The sequence below is a fragment of the Plecotus auritus genome, assembly GCF_963455305.1.
Source record: "Plecotus auritus genome assembly, chromosome: 2".
Taxonomy (NCBI): domain Eukaryota; kingdom Metazoa; phylum Chordata; class Mammalia; order Chiroptera; family Vespertilionidae; genus Plecotus; species Plecotus auritus.
This window is the reverse complement of record NC_137771.1, coordinates 169305144-169324358: the sequence shown is the minus strand read 5'-3', so window position 1 is coordinate 169324358 and position 19215 is coordinate 169305144. Positions and strand designations below refer to the sequence as shown.

The following is a 19215-nucleotide window of genomic DNA, read 5'->3' as shown; positions in this document are numbered from 1 at the left end:
TTGACTTGCCTTGTTATTAATCCATTTGTTCTATAGACACCACCCCCCCCCAAAAAAAAAAAAAAACAACACCTGTTAATGGCTATTGACCAGGAATCTCAGAAATAAGATGGAGAGGAGGCTAGAGATGGGGAGATACCAAGGTATAAGGCAGAAATTATGTCAGGATATACAGAAGCATAGATCAAGACCCAATTAAAAGCTGCCTATGTTGATGCAAAATAAAAGGACTGGAATAGAACTTACCACACTGCATTATTATAATTGTGTACCTATTTTTATCTCTCACTAAACTATGAGCTTTAAGAGGGCAAAGACCGTAAATACATTGTTGACCATTTCATTAAAGTGATTGTTCAGTGCATTTTTATTAAATGAATTTATCAAAGAAGGGACAGGGAATTTTGAAGAGATAGAAATCAAGCTAGGAGAGGGTTGGGGCCAAGAGAGACCCCTGTGTAACTTGAAATGAAAATCAAATTGCATGCAAAGCTATATGCACATAAGTGCCTTTATTTTTGAAGCAGTGCATCAGGCCATTTAAGTAGCAGTTCTCCAGTCTCTTTTCAGATTTTCATTCCCTTGGATTCCAGGTAGAGAAGATAGACAACATGCTTCTCATGGCTGTCTTCCAAAGAAAGAAGAAAATGATGGAAGAGAGAATGCCTGGGGAACCTGTGAGCCACCGGTTGTTTCAGCAAGTCCCACAGCAATTCCGTGAAGTGGTATGCCGAGTTGGCTTTCAAAGAATGTACTCAGTGCCCTGCGGTAGGTGTCAGCCCCTCATTATTGGAGCTACTGTGTGTGGGAATTGGTGAGCAGACATCAGCAGAGGACTCTCCACAAATAGCATTTGTTGCTGTGATGAGGGGATCATTTGCAACTAGGATTTAGTGGTTAAGTCATTTGGAAAGGGTCCTTATTTTTATTTTCCTTCATATATTTTGTTGCTGATGGGTTTAATGTTGATGAAAGTATTAGCAGTAAGATGTACAGTTCAGGTTCTCTCCTTTCTGTGTTTGTGTCTTATATACAGAGTACCCTGGAGCTATTCTTTCTCTTTCTCCCCCCCGCCCCACTCCCTCCCGCCCCACTTATCTCAAGCAAATTATTATCACTACCTAGCCATTCTAATCCCTTAATTAAAAGGGCATTTTCCTGAACTTAATAAAGTTGGTCTTTTCTCTTCCATCCTCTTCATTTCCTATAGCCTTATATCAGGTGAATGAATTTGATTTCATCTGGTGGGTGAAGTGACTAACATCTTAAGATCCCTCTCAGCTATAAGAGTTCTGTGTGTGGCTTCCATGTCTCTTTTCAGTTGTACAAAAATATTGCATACAGCCCTGGCTGGTGTGGCTCAGCAGTTAAGAGTGTCAGCCCATGCACCAAAGGGTCTTGGGTTCGATTCCAGGTCAAGTGTACATACCTGGTACGATCCCCGGCCCCAGTTGGGGCACGTGTGGGAAGCAGCCAATTGATATGTCTCTCTCACATTGATGTTTCTCTGTTTCTCTCCCCCTCCTTCCCTCCTTTCCACTCTCTCTGAAAAGCAATGGAAAAAATACCCTTGGGTGAAGATTAACAAAACAACAACATACTTCATTGCTATAGTGTCCCCTTTAGATCTATTCAAAGGAGGCCAAGAAGTTTTTTAATTATTGTGGGAGGTACCTAGCAATGCAGCTTGATTTTGCCTCGTCCGTGAAATCTCTTCATCTTTACCCTTCAAAATATGTAGCATGAGCCTTGATTTCTGGAAAGCAAAGAGTTTTTAAAACTCTTTGCCCCAGAGAGAATATAAGCAGTACCTAGGGGAAAAATAGAGCATACTCAACTCCTGGAGGTAAAAATTAATCAATGAATCCCCTCCAAGAAATTTTCCAGTGCAATCAGGAAAGTGATGATCGGTATGGTCCTTTCATTAGCAGTCTTAAAAACTCACAACTTCTTTTGCTCCTAAACCATTGTAACTGGCTTCTCTGCACCCCACTCTTCCTACCCCTCCACACACAATCACCACCTTCTACTCAAATTACTCTAAGATCATCACTATCTTTCTATTTTCCAAATCCAGCGAGTGCCCTCTTTTCAGTCCTGTGGCAGATATGGCTAATTACCTCTCCATCTATAACCTATCTCTCTCCTGACCTGCAGGTCCATATTTCAAACTATCTTTTGGACATTTCTACCTATGGTCCCATAGCCAACTCCAGCTGAACTCTTCTTGGCCATATTTTTCCCTAAGACATAGGCTATTTTTTTTTTCTTTCTTTCTGATACTCCCTAACCTGGCTGACACCATCATCATCTATGAGGTCTTCTAAGGTAGAAACTATCATCCTCCATTCCTTCCTTTCTCTCTTATATCCAGGCAGTCACAGAGTTCTGGTGATTCTAAATAAAATTCTCAGCACAGCCTCACTTCTCTATTCCTGCTGCCTTAGTTTACCTTCCCATAAGCCTAGATGATTACCAGGTCCTTCCTTTGCCTCAAAACACCTCTGTCTAACCTGTCCTTTTCTCTTCCAGAATTATCGTGCTAAAAAATTACATGCCTGCCATGCCCTAACCGGTTTTTGCTCAGCGGATAGAGCGTCGGCCTGTGGACTGAAAGGTCCCAGGTTCGATTCTGGTCAAAGGCATGTACCTTGGTTGCGGGCACATCCCCAGTAGGAGGTGTGCAGGAGGCAGCTGATCGATGTTTCTAACTCTCTATCCCTCTCCCTTCCTCTCTGTAAAAAATTAATAAAATATATTTTTTTAAAAAAATTACATGCCTGTTTAGCACCTGCATTCCTAGTTACCTAGAAGGTAAAAACTCAGACTCCTTAGCAGAGTATAGAAGGCCGTAGCCCCACGTTATTTCACCAGCCTCATAACTCATTGTTCCCCAACACTCTAGCCATGAATTTCTTAGAGTTTCCTGAATATGCTGTATGCTCTCATGCCTTTGTGCCTTTGCATGTGGAATGTCTTCCCTCTTCACCCTTCTTAGCCCTGCAAATTCCTATTCCTTCTTTAAGACATAGCTCAATGGCATAGCTCAAATGGGTTGACACTTTCCCGAAGTCCTGCAGACCCAGTGAATTGCTTCCTTCTCTGTGTTCCTGCACTCCCTCCATTCCTTTGAACTTCACCTGCCTTTTATGCTCCCAAGTCCACAAATGTGGAAAACTCCATCTTGACAGATGAACTCAGTCATTTTCAGAGTATCCTTAGTCCCTTTGGAGTTTAGACTCAGTTCCTGCAAGGTTTTGCCTGTACTTCTCCTCTTCTGAGAGTGTTCTCCATGATGGGACAAGCATTGAGGGGAGGGTGGTCTGGTTCATGGCCCCATCTGTCCTCTGCCTCTCAGTGTCCTCTGCTAGATAAAACACCTTTGGTCATTAGCACCTTCCTTTACTTAAATTTCCAGTCCCTTTGCTCTTAGGTAGTGTCTACACAGTGTCTACTCTGTTTTTCATGTCAAGGGAATTCCTTTCCAGGCCATGTTTGTGTTCCTCCTACAGCATGCAAAGTGTTTGAGTGTGCACATCCTCCAAGATGAAATATGTGGTCTTCCTTCTGGAAATCTTCCCCGGCTATTGCTACTTTCCACTCAGGTGCCAGGCTGGATGAGGGGGCTGAAAACAGCGGAGTCAGGCAATGGTCCCTTCTATTCTGGATGTCCCCCTAGTTTTTCTGAGGTTTCTGTTGGTTCTTCAGCATCTTGACTCTCAGGGCACTCTTGAAAGAGTGCGACAGAGAAGTGAGTTCTAGTTATGTCCTCCCTGATTCTTCTCTTCCCATAAGGTGGAAGAAAGAACTTACATTTATCTTGAAATGAAAAAACTGCTCTTAGAATATCTTGTATTGTTCTCTTTTCTGTTATAAGTGGTATAAAATCCATGCTCTGAATCCTTCATGCTTTCATCCTTTTGGTTCAAAAAACTCTTTTCCTCACTCAGAAAATCTAACTGTCAAGGCCATATTTTCAAGACCATATTTTCTGCTTTGATTAAAAATAATTATATATTATATATTATATATGATGTGTATCATATATATTCAAATGACTTTGTTCTAAGCGTTATATATTTTGCCCCTGTATAAGTAGCAAGAATTCAATGGGTGGAGGAACAAAGAGCAAGAAGAAACTCCCAGGAAAGAAATCTGATATTTATCTCAAAATACTTGTTTGCCACATGAAATTGTACTATATTTTATGTGGGGAGTTCCCATTGTGAACTTTTGAGAATAGGGATCATGTCTTAGTCATTTTTGAAGCTCTAAAGCTGTACGGTCCAATATGGTAGCCATGAGCCAGTCACATGTGGCTGTTGAACATTTGAAATGTGTTTAATCTGAATTGAGGTACACAGTAAGTATAAAATATGCACTGTATTTAAAGACCACTACCAAATTTTAAAAAATGTAAAATGTCTCCTTAATAATTTTGCATATTGATTACATGTTGGAATGATAACACTTGTATATAATAGGTTAAATAAATTTATTATTAATTTCATCTGTTTCTTTTTACCTTTTTTAATGTGGCTACTAGAGAATTTAAAATTATTTGTGTGGCTTACATTGCATTTCTATTGTTCAGTGCTGCTTTAGAACCTGACACAGTGTTTGGTTAAGTCCCAAGTAAATGTAAAGAAAGAAGAGGAAGGTGAGGGAGGAAGGTGGGGAGGGAAAGAAGGAAGGAAGGAAGCTATATTTAAATGTAAGCTATTATTATATTGATGATATCAGTGATAATTTGTCTTAAGGGAACAACTTTGGGTATCTTTGCTACAGACACAGGGACTTGGGACCAAAAAGTAGTGATTATTTGGTTTGGAGGATTAGACAGTGAATATATATTAGCACCCAAATAGGCAATATGTTTCTGCAGGTCATAATAACCATTTCCTTTTTTTTTTTCTTTTTTCAGACCCAAAGTATGGAGCTGGCATATACTTCACCAAGAACCTCAGAAACCTACCATACCAGGTCAAGAAAACATCTGCTACAGATAAGCTGATCTACGTGTTTGAGGCTGAAGTACTCACAGGCTCCTTCTGCCTGGGTCATCAGCAAAATATTGTTCCACCACCATTGAGTCCTGGAGCCACAGATAGACATGACAGTGTGGTTGACAATGTCTCCAGCCCAGAAACCTTTGTTATTTTTAGTAGTGTGCAGGCTATGCCCCAATATTTGTGGACTTGCACCCAAGAGCCTGAATGGTCACAGGATTACTTATCAAAACCAATGATGTCATATCCACAGTTGACTTGGAGGGAACACTCAAGTGGTAGCCCTGTTGATTAATCTCCATAGAATTTTAACAACTCGCATGGCCTTGCCTTGAGAAACTAACCAATAATGACCATCCATGACTCAAAGCATGGTTTGAATGTGTTAAGTGGGTTGTCTGTATGCACTAATTGGGTTATTGAAGGGGCCAGTTATATACTGCTAGCATCTTAGTCTTTATCTCCTGGGGCTGGGATAGATATATACCATGATCTATCATCCCTCTCCATCAAGTTGTTCTTTCACTTCCTTTCCTATATAATAGCAAAAATGTTTTGCATGCAATGAAGAGACTTTTCTAATATATAATCCATTTTATTTTCTAAAGTGGTGATAGTGTAACATATTAGGAAAGCAGGATGATTTTATATTTTCCAGATAATCTTATACAGTGCTTTAGATAACAAAATAAATCACCTTTACTTTGAAAAATCACATGTTAAATGAAATTATTTGAAGTGGAAGGACATCGAAAGGCTGATATTCTGCCGATAACCTGTGTGGATTCAGCCACATCAAGCAAAGCAACTCAAGTACCACTAGGCCAAATTATTAATTTACCAAATATTTTTTGACCACCAGATGTGTTTCAGTCACTTTATGAGTCCTGGGGATATGATGCTGAACAAGACAAATGTCTTCATACAGCTTTCAGCCTGACTAATTAGAAAGGCAGCTATGGACAACTTAATAAGTATGATTGGAATGAGGAATTACAATTCTTTGGGAAAATATAAGAGGGAGAGGGACCATGGGTTGGAAACTAAAGGAGAGATCTGAAAAATTTGTAAGAGTCAGGTAAGGGATGCAGCAGATAGGGAGCAGAGTCGAAGAGTATTTATTCAGAGAGAATCCTATATAATAAAAGGCTAATATGCAAATCGACCAAACAGCAGAACGACCAGTCGCTATGATGCGCACTGACCACCAGGGGCAGATGCTCAATGCAGGAGCTTCCCCCTGGTGGTCAGTGCACTTCCACAGGGGGAGTGCCGCTCAGCCAGAAGCCTTGAGCCGGGCTCACAGCTGGCGAGTGTAGTGGCGATGGCGGGAACCTCTCCCGCCTCTGTGGCAGCACTAAGGATGTCCGACTGATGGCTTAGGCCCACTCCCCATGCCTAAGTTGTCAGTTGGACATCCCTGAGGGGTCCCAGATTGCGAGAGGGTACAGGTGGGGCTGAGGGACCTCACCCCCACCCCAAGTACATGAATTTCATGCACCAGGCCTCTAGTAGTTCTTATAAAGGCTGAATCCACTGTGACTGCCCAAATTTGGCTTCAGTTCTTGAATGTAGAGGCCAGCTAATCTCGCCATGCAACTCTTGCCTATTCTGAAATCCATATTTCTCTATACTTCCAAACTTTTCTGATTCTCACATCCTCAACCTCTTGCATGAACATATTTCCTTCTCATCTTATTGTAATCAGCATTCTTCCTCTTAAAAGAAGATGCTTATTGTCTCACATGGTACTGCCCTTTGATATGGGCAAGAGGCCCCTACTATGGCCTTCCTTCAACTGTGCCCACCTCCACAAAGCGAGGGATCCACAGGGTCATTGCATAGCTCACTCCTAAACCACCTAATAGGTACCTGGAACCCCCAAATTTCCTACCTAAACAGCTCCACCTCTACTTACAGGGCCTGATTGAACATCTTTCTCAGATCTCTCCTCCAAAGGATAGACAATGTCACAGTCTGCATCAAGAATGGCCTCAGAGCCCTAGCTGACTTGGCTCAGTGGATAGAGCGTCAGCCTATGGACTGAAAGGTCCCAGGTTCAATTCTGGTCAAGGGCACATGCCCGGGTTGCAGGTTTGATCCCCAGGGGGAGGTGTGCAAGAGGCAACCGATGAATGATTCTCTATCATCATTGATGTTTCTATCTCTCTCTCCCTCTCCCTTCCTCTCTGAAATCAATAAAAAGAAAAAAAGAATGGCCTCAGAATAACTGTTTGCAGAGATAGGGCTTGGACATGAGGCTGAGGTATTTGTATGCCTGTGGATTCGGCCTATGGCACAGAGCTGAGGGTAACAGGACAGCTTTGAAATAACTAGTATGTGTTTAATATGGGTTTCAGAAGAGAATGTAGGAGAGGCAATATTCACAAGAATAAGAACAAAAGAAAATCCATACCAAGAAACATAGTGAAACTGTACACCACCAAAGAAGTGATCTTAAAAGCCGCAGAGAGAACAGCCAAATCATCTACAAAGAAATGACAATTAGATTGACAGCACACGTCTATAGTAGGCAGAATAATGTCCTCCCCCTGCCCACTGCAAAGATATCCACACTGTTATTGGAATCTGAATGTGTTATCGTACATGGCAGAAGGAATTTCAGACAGGAAGATTAGCCAGATTATTCAGATGGGCCCAATTTAATAACATATATTTTCAACAACAGAGAACCTTTCCTAGCTGTGTCAAAGAGATAGCAGCAGGAGAAGGATTTGATGCCCTGTGCTGGTTCTGAGATGCAGGGAGTTATGTGCAAGGACCAGAAAGAAGCTTCTAGCAGGGAAGGGTAGCCCCAGCTGACAGGCCATATGGAAACCGGTATCTGTCGTTTAACTGCATGGAATTGAATTCTGCCTATACCTGAGTGAGCAAGGAAGGCGACTCAAAGGCTTCCGGAAATGAATGAAGCCTGCCAACACTTTGATTTTAGTCCAGTGAGGCCCATAACTGACTTCTGACCGACAGAACTGTGAGGCAATAAATATGTGCTCTTTTAAGTCACTAAGTTGTGGTTATTTGTTATGGTAGTAATAGAAAACTAATACACTTTTTTTTTTTAAACAGCAATAATGGAAACTTGAAGACATTAGTATAACAATTAACTGTTAACCTAGAATTCTATATTTAGCTAAACTTTTATATTGCCTTTATTTTTGAATAGACACTCAGACCATCAAAAAAGCTGAATTTACCAAAAATAGACTCTCATTTAAGAAACTTAAAATTTAAAGGATATTCTTCAGAAAGAAGAGGGCAAAAAACAAAAATCTAAGCTGCAAGAAGGCATGATGAGCAAAGAAATTGTAAATATGAATACATATAAACAGTCATTGTCTTCATAAAACAGCAGTAATAGGAATGTCTAGTTTGCGGAATAAAATAAGATTGAAATAAAATATTGAAAAATGAAGCATGTAAAAATGGTGGAGGGATGACTACAGTTAAAGGGGTTTAAAGTCATTGTGTTGTTCAAGAGATTAAAGTTTCTTATACAGATTAAAATTTAAGGACAGATACTATAAGAAGAGAAATAAAGTATCTAACTTCTAAATAGTAGACCCAAAAAAAGGAATCTAGTTTTGGGTTCAATTCTCAGGGCACATGCCCAGGTTGCGGGTCCCATCCCTGGTCCTGGCGAGTACTGGAAATAACCAATAGATGTTTCTCTCTCACTTTGATCTTTCTCTTACTCCGTTCCTTTCTCTAAAATCAATGAAAACATACCCTCGAGGAAGGATTTTTTAAAAAGGAATCCTATATAATGAAAGCCTAATATGCAAATTGTTCCCTCAGGCGGGAGTTCGACCAGGACCAGGAGTTAGACTGCTCACTATGACGTGCGCTGACCACCAGGGGGCAGTGCGGAACATGGCAGGCATCTGCGATACAATGTGACCTCTCACTTGCTACCTGGGGGTGGGGGTGATGGGGACGGAGGTGCAGTGAGAATACGGGATGTCTGCCAAGCTCACTCTCCCCCTGCTCCCCTCCCCTTGGATGCCAGGGCTCATGTGCCAGGGAAGCCCCTGCACTCAGGTTCCCGGCGCCCACAAGGAGCCCATCCCACAGCCACTGGGACCACAGGGGCCGGTTGGGCTCCTCATGGGTTCATCCAGGAGCTGGTCTGTGAGGCCAGCAGGGAGAGAGCACACTACCCGCCTGGCATCCGTGCAGCGCCACTGGGTAGCCCAGAGGCTCACGCTGCACCCCGGTGCATGCCATCCAGCCAGGCTCACCACATCTCCGCCTGGGGACTCAGGCACCGTGATTCAGGCAGAGGGGAGCACCCAGGGGCCCAGGGTCCAGAGGTCAGCTGGGACTTGCCCTTCCACACCATACGCTCACAATTCAATCGCGGGCCAGGCCTAGAGACCGCACCCGTGCACGAATTTCATGCACTAGGCCTCTAGTTTTTAAAATCCTATATAATAAAAGGCCAATATACAAATTGACCCCACGGTGGGAGTTTGCCCAATTGGGAGTTAGATGTATGCTGACCACCAGGGGGCGGCATGGAACATGGTGGGCATCGGCAACACAGCACTGGCAAAGGGCGGCAGTGAAGGGACTGCTGGCCTTGATGGGCCCCAACAAGAGCGGGACTGTGGTGGGATGGTGGAGCAGGTGAGCGGGCAGCACCAGACCAAGGTGGGTATGAGCGGGGGCCCCCGATCACCCCACCGGTTACCCCATAGATCAGCCATGATCTCTGGCCAGGCCTAGGGACCCTACCTGTGCACCAATTTTGTGCACCGGGCCGCTAGTAAACATAAAAACAGCTAGAAAAGCAAGGAAGGCAGATAATAGAATCAAGAAAATAAGTGAGATAAACAGCACAAAAGGTTAGAAGTAATTCCAAATATATGTGACCATAATATGTGTAATTTGGACTAAAATTTCTAGTTAAATCACAGACTGATAGATTGGATTTTGGAATCCAACTACAACCATGCTGTTTAGAGGAGATATGAAAAGCATTAAAATACATAAATATTTAAAATAAAAAGATAGAGAAATGTAATTACCAAATACCAAAAGAAAGCTGGTGTGCCTTTATTAATAACAACAAAATAGACTTTAAGTTAAAAAGTGTTACCGTGTTTCCCCGAAAATATGACAGTGTCTTATATTATTTTTGCCCCCAAAGATGCGCTAGGTCTTATTTTCAGGGGATGTCTTATTTTTACATGAAGAAGAATACGGTACACATTTATTGTTAAATGAAAATAAAGGAAATTTATTACCTGTATACGGTACGGTAGTTGTCAACACAAACCAGACAAACTGAATCCTACAGTATCAAGAATTTACTCATTTATTCAATGACAATCATGTCATCATCTTCTGGAACATCATCATAACAATCCAATTCCTGAATTTCCTGGTGAATTTCTTGTGACTCCATTTCTTTCAGAATCAGTGGACCAAATCTCTCATGTTTAGCAATAGCACTGTCTTTAAATGAGTACTTCTTGTCAAGGTAGCCTGCTCGCAGTGCATTTGCAATGCAACTGTCAGTGATTTTCTCCCATGAATTCTTCACCCAAGTCACAACTTCTTGCAGCTTAGGTTTCACAAAGTTTCCACGCTGATTTCTCTCCATTCTATTTTCAATGTAGTCATTAATTTCCATGCGCAAATTGTCTTTGAATGGCTTGTTTATTGCAATATCAAGAGTCTGGAGATAGGCCGTCATTCCTGCGGGAATCATTATCTGATCTATTTTTCTTTCATGAAGAAATGTCTTCATGTCTTTAGCGCGGTGAGTGCTGGCTGCATCCCAGACTAGCAGACCTCTTTGGCTCCCTCGTATGACAAGCGGCAGCATTAAATAGACCCACTTCCTTATAACTGCTTGTGTGGCCCAGGCTTTTTCAGTTTCAAGAATAAAAACGCCCAAAACACGTTCAATCTTTTCCTTCTTGCCCTTAGAAATGATTAAAGGTGGGATTTTAGTGCCATCCAGACGAATTGCCAAAATACAGGAAACACGTGCACTTTCTTAAGCAGTGGAGGGAATGTACGCCAAGGAGGCACCCCGCTGTTCAATTGTTGTTTGAGATGATTGGCCCATAAACACTGCAGTTTCATCCATAGCAATCATGTTGGAAAGATTGTATTTAGAAAAGTCAGCATCATCAATAAAGGACTTGAATGCAAGTGCTCGCTTAATAACTTGAGTATCTTCCAACCTAAACAATGTTGTAGATCTTCTTAAAGACAGTTCACTTCGCTGAAGGAAATTATCCAGCCAGTGTTGTGATGCTTTGAAGTCTTCGGGGGCTATGTCAAACTGTGGTGCCATTGCAAGGGCAAATTCTTGAATCTGAGCCCTATTCACAACCAAAGCCTTTGCTCTCCTGTCAACAACCCATTCACAGATCAGGTCTTCCAGCTCGGAAAATAATGGTTGCCGACTTGATCCACACTTGCGCTTTTTAGCATTTCCCTTGTCCACTTGTTCAATGAGGTTACCATACTCTGCTCGCCATTTTTGGACCAATCGGATACTCAACATCTTCTCTTTGCAGAAAGCAGTAAGATTTTGGCCCCAAGAGTCTTCCACGATTCCTTTCTTGTACTCCACAGAGTAGCTTTTTCTTTTTGCACTCATTTCTAGGGGTAAAAAAAAAAAAAAAAAAAAAAAAGGAATTGGGGTATCAAGGTGGGGGGAGAGGGATCACTCAAAATGACACAGGGGGGATCAGAGGGGAGAATCAAAATGGCACAGGAGAATCAGAGGGGGGATTACCATTTTAGTAACCCCTTTTGATCCTCCTGTGTCATTTTGATTGTCCCCTCTGATCCTCCTGTGTCATTTTGATTGCCCCTCTGATCCTCCTGTGTCATTTTAAGTGATCCCCCTCCCCCCACCCCTGTGCCACTGAACACCTTCACCAGACATCCCCCCTACCCCTTTACCAGACATTTACCCCCTGGGGCCTGCCTGGGGACTGTCACTGGGCTTGCTGGGGCCTGGATCTGGGCTGGAGCAGGGTCTGCCACTGACTGAGAACCTTCAGTCATCATGAAGGCGGCCGCGAGAATCAGGTAGTGTCACCAGAGACAGACTAGCACTCACCACCTTCGCTGCGTCCCGTCCGCTCTAATCCTCCTGTTCTTCTACACGCATCTGGGAAAGTCTCCTCCTCTCTCCCGCCCCCGCGCTCACCGCTCACTCCGACCTCCGCTCCGCCTCCACACAGCAGTGACGTCAGGACTCCGCATAACGTCACTGGTTGCTAGACACCAGTCGGGGCGGCCCTAGCGACCAGTTTACGGTAAATTAATTTTCATTCTGAGACAGAGCCTGGGGGCCTTATTTTCGGGGGATGCCTTATATTTCACTCAGAAGGAAACCTGTAAGTAGGTCTTATTTTCTGAGGATGTCTTATTTTCGTGGAAACACGGTATTAGGAGCCTGGCCCACATGGCTCAGTGGTTGAGTGTTGAACTATGAACCAGGAGGTCATGGTTCAATTCCTGGTCAGGGAATATGCCCTGGTTGCGGCTTGGTCCCCAGTGTGGGGCGTGCAAGAGGCAGACAATCAATGATTCTCTCTCATCATTGATGTTTCTATCTCCCTCTCACTTCCTCTCTGAAATCAATAAAAATATATATATTTTTTAAAGTGTTATTAGGAATACAAATGACTTCTGATAATAACAAGACTTCTGTATGCTATTAATAACATAGCCCCAAACTATATAAAGCAAAAACTGACGGAATTGTAGGCAAAACTAACAACTCCACTATCAGAAGTTTAACATAGCTCTCTGAATAACTATATCAGTGGTTTAAAAAATAATAATACTATAGAAGATTTGGATAACACAATTTTTAGCTAACTTATTAGAACTCTCCACCCAATAATTAGAGAATATAGATTCTTCTCAATTAAACTAAATATGGTTAGTTATATATACTAACCATATTCTAAGTCCAACAATTTGAAAGACATTTTTCAACTGGACTGTGTTCTCTGACCATCATCCATGGTGCTATTAACTTAGAAATCAATAAAAAAAATAGCTTAAAAATAAATGTTTGGGGATTAGCTATACACTTCAAAATAACACTTCATGGGTCATGAAAATGTAACAAATTAGAAAACAGAAACATTATAATGAAGACATATGGTTTGAGACATTAAAACTAAAATAGTGCTTAAATTATTCATAACCTTAAAGCTTATATTAAAAAATAAAGGTAGCAATTAACCAGTAAACATCCAATTTAAGCTAAGAAAAGAAAATCAGAATAAACTTGAAAAATAAACACAAAAAATAAGGAAATAGAAAAAAATACAACATAGAATAAAACCAATAGCTATTTCTTTGTAAAGATTTGAAAAATAGACAAATCTTTGGTAAAACTGATCAAGAAAAAATAAGGTACAAATAAAGAATTAGAGCAATAAAAAGAGGATATAACTAAAATATATTAGAGATCTAAAGGTAATACTAGAAATAATGTTATGCTAATAAGTTGAAAATTAGACAAAAATTTTGATTTTCTTAGCAAACTATAATCTACCAAAATTGAAAAAATAGAAAATCTGAATTTTTAACTATGTATAAGTTGAATTAGTAATTGAAAATTTACCTACCAAATAAACAAGTAAATTCAACAGGTTAAATTGATTTTACTAGTGACATTTATGTAAATCAATGCACAAATCCTAATCAAAATTAACAAATATAACTCAGCTTTGTATAAATAAATAAATTATGGTCAATTTGGGTTTATATCAGATATGCAAAGATAATTTAACCTTAGAAAATCTATTAAAGTAACTCACCATATAAACATAGTTGACCCTTGAACAACTCTGGGGTTAGGGATACCAGCTTCCCGGCACAGTTGAAAATCTATATATACTTTAACATGACTCCCAATGGACACCCAAATCCGTGTGTGCTCAATTCCCCTATATACAATGGTGTAGATCAATGCATATAGTTGGCCCTCCACATCTGCAAAATCCCAACTGCAGATGGAATACATTATAGGTATTTACTTAAAAAATGTGCACATAAGTGGACCCATGCAATTCAAACTCATGTTGTTCAGGGTCAACTGTATATTAAAGGGTATGCTCATTTCAGTACATAGAGAAAAACCATTTGATAAACAATTCATAAAATGATGTCTACCAAAAACCTAGAACAAGCATCATATTTTCTGGTAAAATAATTCCCTAAAAAATTAGGAGTGAGACAGTGGATGCTTCCTATACCACTTATATTTAGCAATGAATTAGAGCTCCTGTCGAACACCATAAAGAAAAAACAAACAAAAAGACTGAAAATGGAGAAATAAAAATGTCATTAATCACAGGAAATATAATTGCCTAAGGAAAATCCAAGAAAATCTGGAGACAAATGATTAAAATTACTAAAAACATTCTCCAAAGTTCTAAATAGAAGTTACACATAAATCAATTTCACTCTTATGCATGAGAAACAGTAGATGTAATGACTTCTTTTTACCATTACCATAGCAACAGCAAAAAAGTAAGGTAACTAGAAATAAATTTAACAAAAGATCTGTAAAAATTCATGAAAAAAAATTTACAAAATGTCACAGTAAGACATTAAAGAAGACCTAAATAAATGGAGATATATACTATATTCCCACCCAGAGGAAGACTCAATATAATAGAGATAATTATTCTCCAAAAATTGATCTTATCAATTCAATACCATTTAAAAATCATTCCAGAATTTCTTCATAAAAATTGATGGAGTAATTATAAAATTTATAAAATGAAAAGGCCCAAAAAGAGCCAAACCAGTTTTATTGTTTTATTTTTTTTAAATATATTTTATTGATATTTCACAGAGAGGAAGGGAGAGGGATAGAGAGCTAGAAACATCGATGACAGAGAAACATCGATCAGCTGCCTCCTGCACACCTCCCACTGGGGATGTGCCCGCAACCAAGGCAACATGCCCTTGACCGGAATCGAACCCGGGACCTTTCAGTCCACAGGCCGACGCTCTATCCACTGAGCCAAACCGGTTTCGGCGAGCCAAACCAGTTTTAAAGAAGAAAAACAAAGTGGAGGTGACTTGACCTACAATATAGCATGATTTATTATACAACCACAGTATTTAAATGTGTTATTAGTACATAGGTAGATAAACAGACCAACTAAATGGAACAGAAAGCTCCCAAACAGACCTGTGTTAATAAGGAAACTTGGGAATATATGTAGCTTAAATATATATCTCAAAATATACAGGGTGGGGCAAAAGTAGATTTACAGTTGTGAGAACAGAGTTTAGTCTAATATTATTATTTATTAATCAGTGGCCTGGTACACGAAATTTGTGCATGGATGGGGGGTTCCCTCAGCCCAGCCTGCACCCTCTCCAATCGGGGACTCCTCGAGGGATGTCCAATTAAGCGGGCAGTCGGACATCCCTCTCACAATTCAGGACTGCTGGCTCCCAACTGCTCGCCTGCCTGCCTTCCTGATTGCCCCTAACCCAGGGTGGGCAAACTTTTTGACTCAAGGGCCACAATGGGTTCTTAAACTGGACCGGAGGGCCAGAACAAAAGCATGGATGGAGTGTTTGTGTGAACTAATATAAATTCAAAGTAAAGGAGCGGAGGGGAGAGCAAGAGAACCCTCCACTCTTTTGGCTCCGTGGGCCAGACAGAACAGCCGAATGGGCCGGATCCGGCCCACGGGCCATAGTTTGCCCACGGCTGCCCTAACCGCTTCTGCCTGCCAGCCTGATCGCCCCCTAATCACTCCCCTGCCAGCCTGATTGATGCCTAACTGCTCCCCTGCCAGCCTGTTTGCCCCTAACTGCCCTCCCCTGCAGGCCTGGTCCCCCCCAACTGCCCTTCCCTGCAAGCCCGGTTGCCCCCAACTTCCCTCCTCTGCCGGCCTGGTCACCCATAACTGCCCTCTCCTGCAGGCTTGATCGCCCCCAACTGCCCTCCCTTGCAGGCCTGGTCCCTCCCAACTGCCCTCCCCTGCTGGCCTGATCGGCCACAACTGCCCTCCCTTGGAGACCTGGTCCCTCCCAACTGCCCTCCCCTGCTGGCCATTTTGTGGTGGCCATCTTGTGTCCACATGGGGGCAGCCATCTTTAACCATATGGGGGCAGCCATCTTGTGTGTTGGCATGATGGTCAATTTGCATATTACTCTTTTATTAGATAGGATAGAGGCCTGGTGCACAGGTGGTGGCCAGCTGGTTTGCCCTGAAGGGTGTCCTGGATCAGGGTGGGGGTTCCCTTGGGGTGTGGGTCGGCCTGGGCGAGGGGCCTGTGGTGGTTTGCATGCCGGCCATGCCCCCGGCGATGCAAGCGGAAGCCCTGGTATCTGGGATTTATTTATCTTCTATAATTGAAACTTTGTAGCCTTGAGTGGAGGCCTGGGCCTGCCAGGGTGTGCAGAAAGCTTGGCTTCCTCCATTGCAGGGGAAACCCAAGCCTCCTGCTTGCTCCATGGCCGCAGCCATCTTAGTTGGGTTAATTTGCATACTCGCTCCTGATTGGCTAGTGGGCGTGGCTTGTGGGTGTGACAGAGTGATGGTTAATTTGCATATTACTCTTTTATTAGATAGGATATACTATATAAGTTATATAAATATATATTCTACAATATTTATAATTCACCTTTTCATATTGCAGGCTTTATGGTGTCAACATTTTTATGGTACATTTAAAAATTTCCAACCCTGGCTGATGTGCTTTAGTTAGATGGGCATCGTCCCATGCATGGAAAGGTTTCTGGTTCAATTCCCTGTCAGGGCACTTGCCCAGGTTGAGGCTTGATCCCTGGGGGCGTACAGGAGGCAGCCAATCAATGTTCCACTCTCACATCAATGTTTTTCTCTCCTCTCTCTAAAAATCAATTTTAAAATCTTTTTTTTAAATGTCCAGCAAGTGTTTTTAATTAGAAGCTAAATACAAGAATGTTCATAGCAGCATTGTTTGTAATAGCAAAACTATTGTTTTGTAGTTCTTAAATTTCTCAAAATACAAAAAGATATTGTCAGAAAGACATTAGGTAATAAAACATTACCTATGGTATAACATTTTTATAAAAGCAACATAAATAGTGTGTCCCCCAAAATTTATACACAGTTTGAATAATTATAAAGGCAGTGTTTATTAAAATACATTTAATTTTCAAAATTGAGCTATCAGCTGTTAAAGTGTATATACAGCACTAACCCGTTTAGCTCAGTGGATAGAGCATCGACCTGCGGACTGAAGGGTCCCAGGTTTAATTTCAGTCAAGGGCATGTACCTTGGTTGTGGGCACATCCCTAGTAGGGGGTGTGCAGGAGGCAGCTGATTGATGTTTCTCTCTCATCGATGTTTCTAACTCTCTATCCCTCGCCCTTCCTCTCTGTAAAAAAATCAATAAAAATATATTTTAAAAAAATAAAGTGTGTATACATTTTTGGCACACCCTGTATATCAGAATTCTCTTTCAGTAATGGCCTGCTGCTGTTGTCTTGAACAAATCCACCCACCATTGAGAACTGGACAAAATAAAAAAACATTAAGGCACTGAACTGTTACCATGGCAGTGAGAATTTGTGGGTCCAAGATCTGAAAGAAAAGGGAGCCATGAGAGATGATCTAGATATTTGCCATCACTTTTTCCTCCTGAGGTGATTGCTAATTCTGAAAGCAGTGGCTGAATAAAGCTTTTGGCTGTCTCGTCAAGCTTAAGAGGCCTGGCTGAGGAAGAGAAGCCCTTGTAAACACACCAGATTTTTGGTTGTGTTAACTTAAAAATAAAAGGCCTTTCAAAGTGAGAGGCAACAAAGAATAGCTATTCAGAAAACACTGATTCAGAAAGAAACCCAAATAGTGTTCCAAGTAGAGACAAAGGCAAGGGATATTTATGAGAAAGGAAGGGGAACAATTACATTAATAGAAGGAAGTGATTTCTATTGGTATAGATAACAAAATAGTGATGCTAATTCCAAACAGTTTTTAAAAATTTTAGTCTGTTTTTCATGAGGCTGGTAGAAATACTACCTGCTTTCTTGTTATCTTTGCAACCAGTTCTTTGGGACACAATGTTGCGTTAGGCCCAATCCAAAGGTTATTTTGCTCTGCTTTAACATTTGAGGCATAAGATAGATGTGCAAGGCAGTTCCTCTGGGATGACAGCTCTGGCTCCATTTTAAAGTGACTCTGATATTATTCTTATAGTTGGGATCCTCAAAATATACCCCAACTAGGATTAATGATGACCTGGAAATGAACTAGTTTTCACAAAGACTAAAGTCCACCTCTGAAGAATCTTAGCTCCTGATTGGAATAAAGTGGTCAGTCCTCAGCTTCCCTGTGGTCAGGCATACTTACCCCTAATTCTTTCAGAATACTTTCCCTTTCCATAGCCCTCTAACTTAAACTCAGCTCTGGTCCTAGAAAACACATCATCACTGGGGAATACTGATGCTGCAGAGGAAGATCCAGGACAAATGAATATTGTATAGCCTAAGATTCTGGTAGTGTGATCCTCTTTCCTACACTTATAAATGTATTAAGCTACCCCATCTCTTTCACCTTGCTTCTTAGTAGGTGTTTTAAATTGAGAGAGAGAGAGAGAGAGAGAGAGAGAGAGAGAGAGAGAGAGAGAGAGATATCATCGACGTGGACAATAGTGTGATGATTGTGGGGGTCACAGGGGATGCGTGAAGATGATAGAGGGAATAGAGGGAATAAAAGGTGATGGGAAAAATCAAAAGAATTTTTAAAGTAAAATGAATAAGTTGGTATGATAAATCATGCCCCACGTGAGACTTTCTATTCTTTGACCTCTGCTTGTCTGGTTTCAGTCTTTCTTTTTTTGAAGCCACTGCTCAAAAAGAATTCACACACACACACACACACACACACACACACACACACACACACACAAATTCGCCAGGCAGATGTGGGCTCAGTGATTGAGCTTCTACCTAGGAACCAAGAGGTCACAGTTTGATTTAGGGCACATGCCTGGGCTGTGGGCTTCATCCCCAGTAGGGGGCGTGCAGGAGGCAGCTGATGGTTGATGTCTCTCTCTCTTATAGATGTTCCTATCTATCCCTCTCCCTTCCTCTCTCTCTTTCTAAAATCAATAAAAACATTTTAAAAAATCCCACCAAATTTAATAGTAACAGTTATTTGCCCCAAATTTTCTTTTGTGGGCACT

General features: G+C 41.4%; 1 protein-coding gene across 3 annotated transcripts in view; it reads left to right on the top strand.

The window, feature by feature from the left end:
- PARP9 (poly(ADP-ribose) polymerase family member 9) overlaps positions 1-7206 on the top strand; it is a 50134-nt gene extending 42928 nt beyond the window's left edge. For all 3 annotated transcript variants that reach the window (XM_080654154.1, XM_080654155.1, XM_080654156.1), the window contains 2 exons: positions 594-768; positions 4925-7206. In XM_080654154.1, the coding sequence (XP_080510280.1) occupies positions 594-768; positions 4925-5304 (555 nt within the window). In that variant the 3' untranslated portion in view covers positions 5305-7206. The remainder of the gene's footprint in view (positions 1-593; positions 769-4924) is intronic.
- Positions 7207-19215: the final 12009 nt, after the last annotated feature.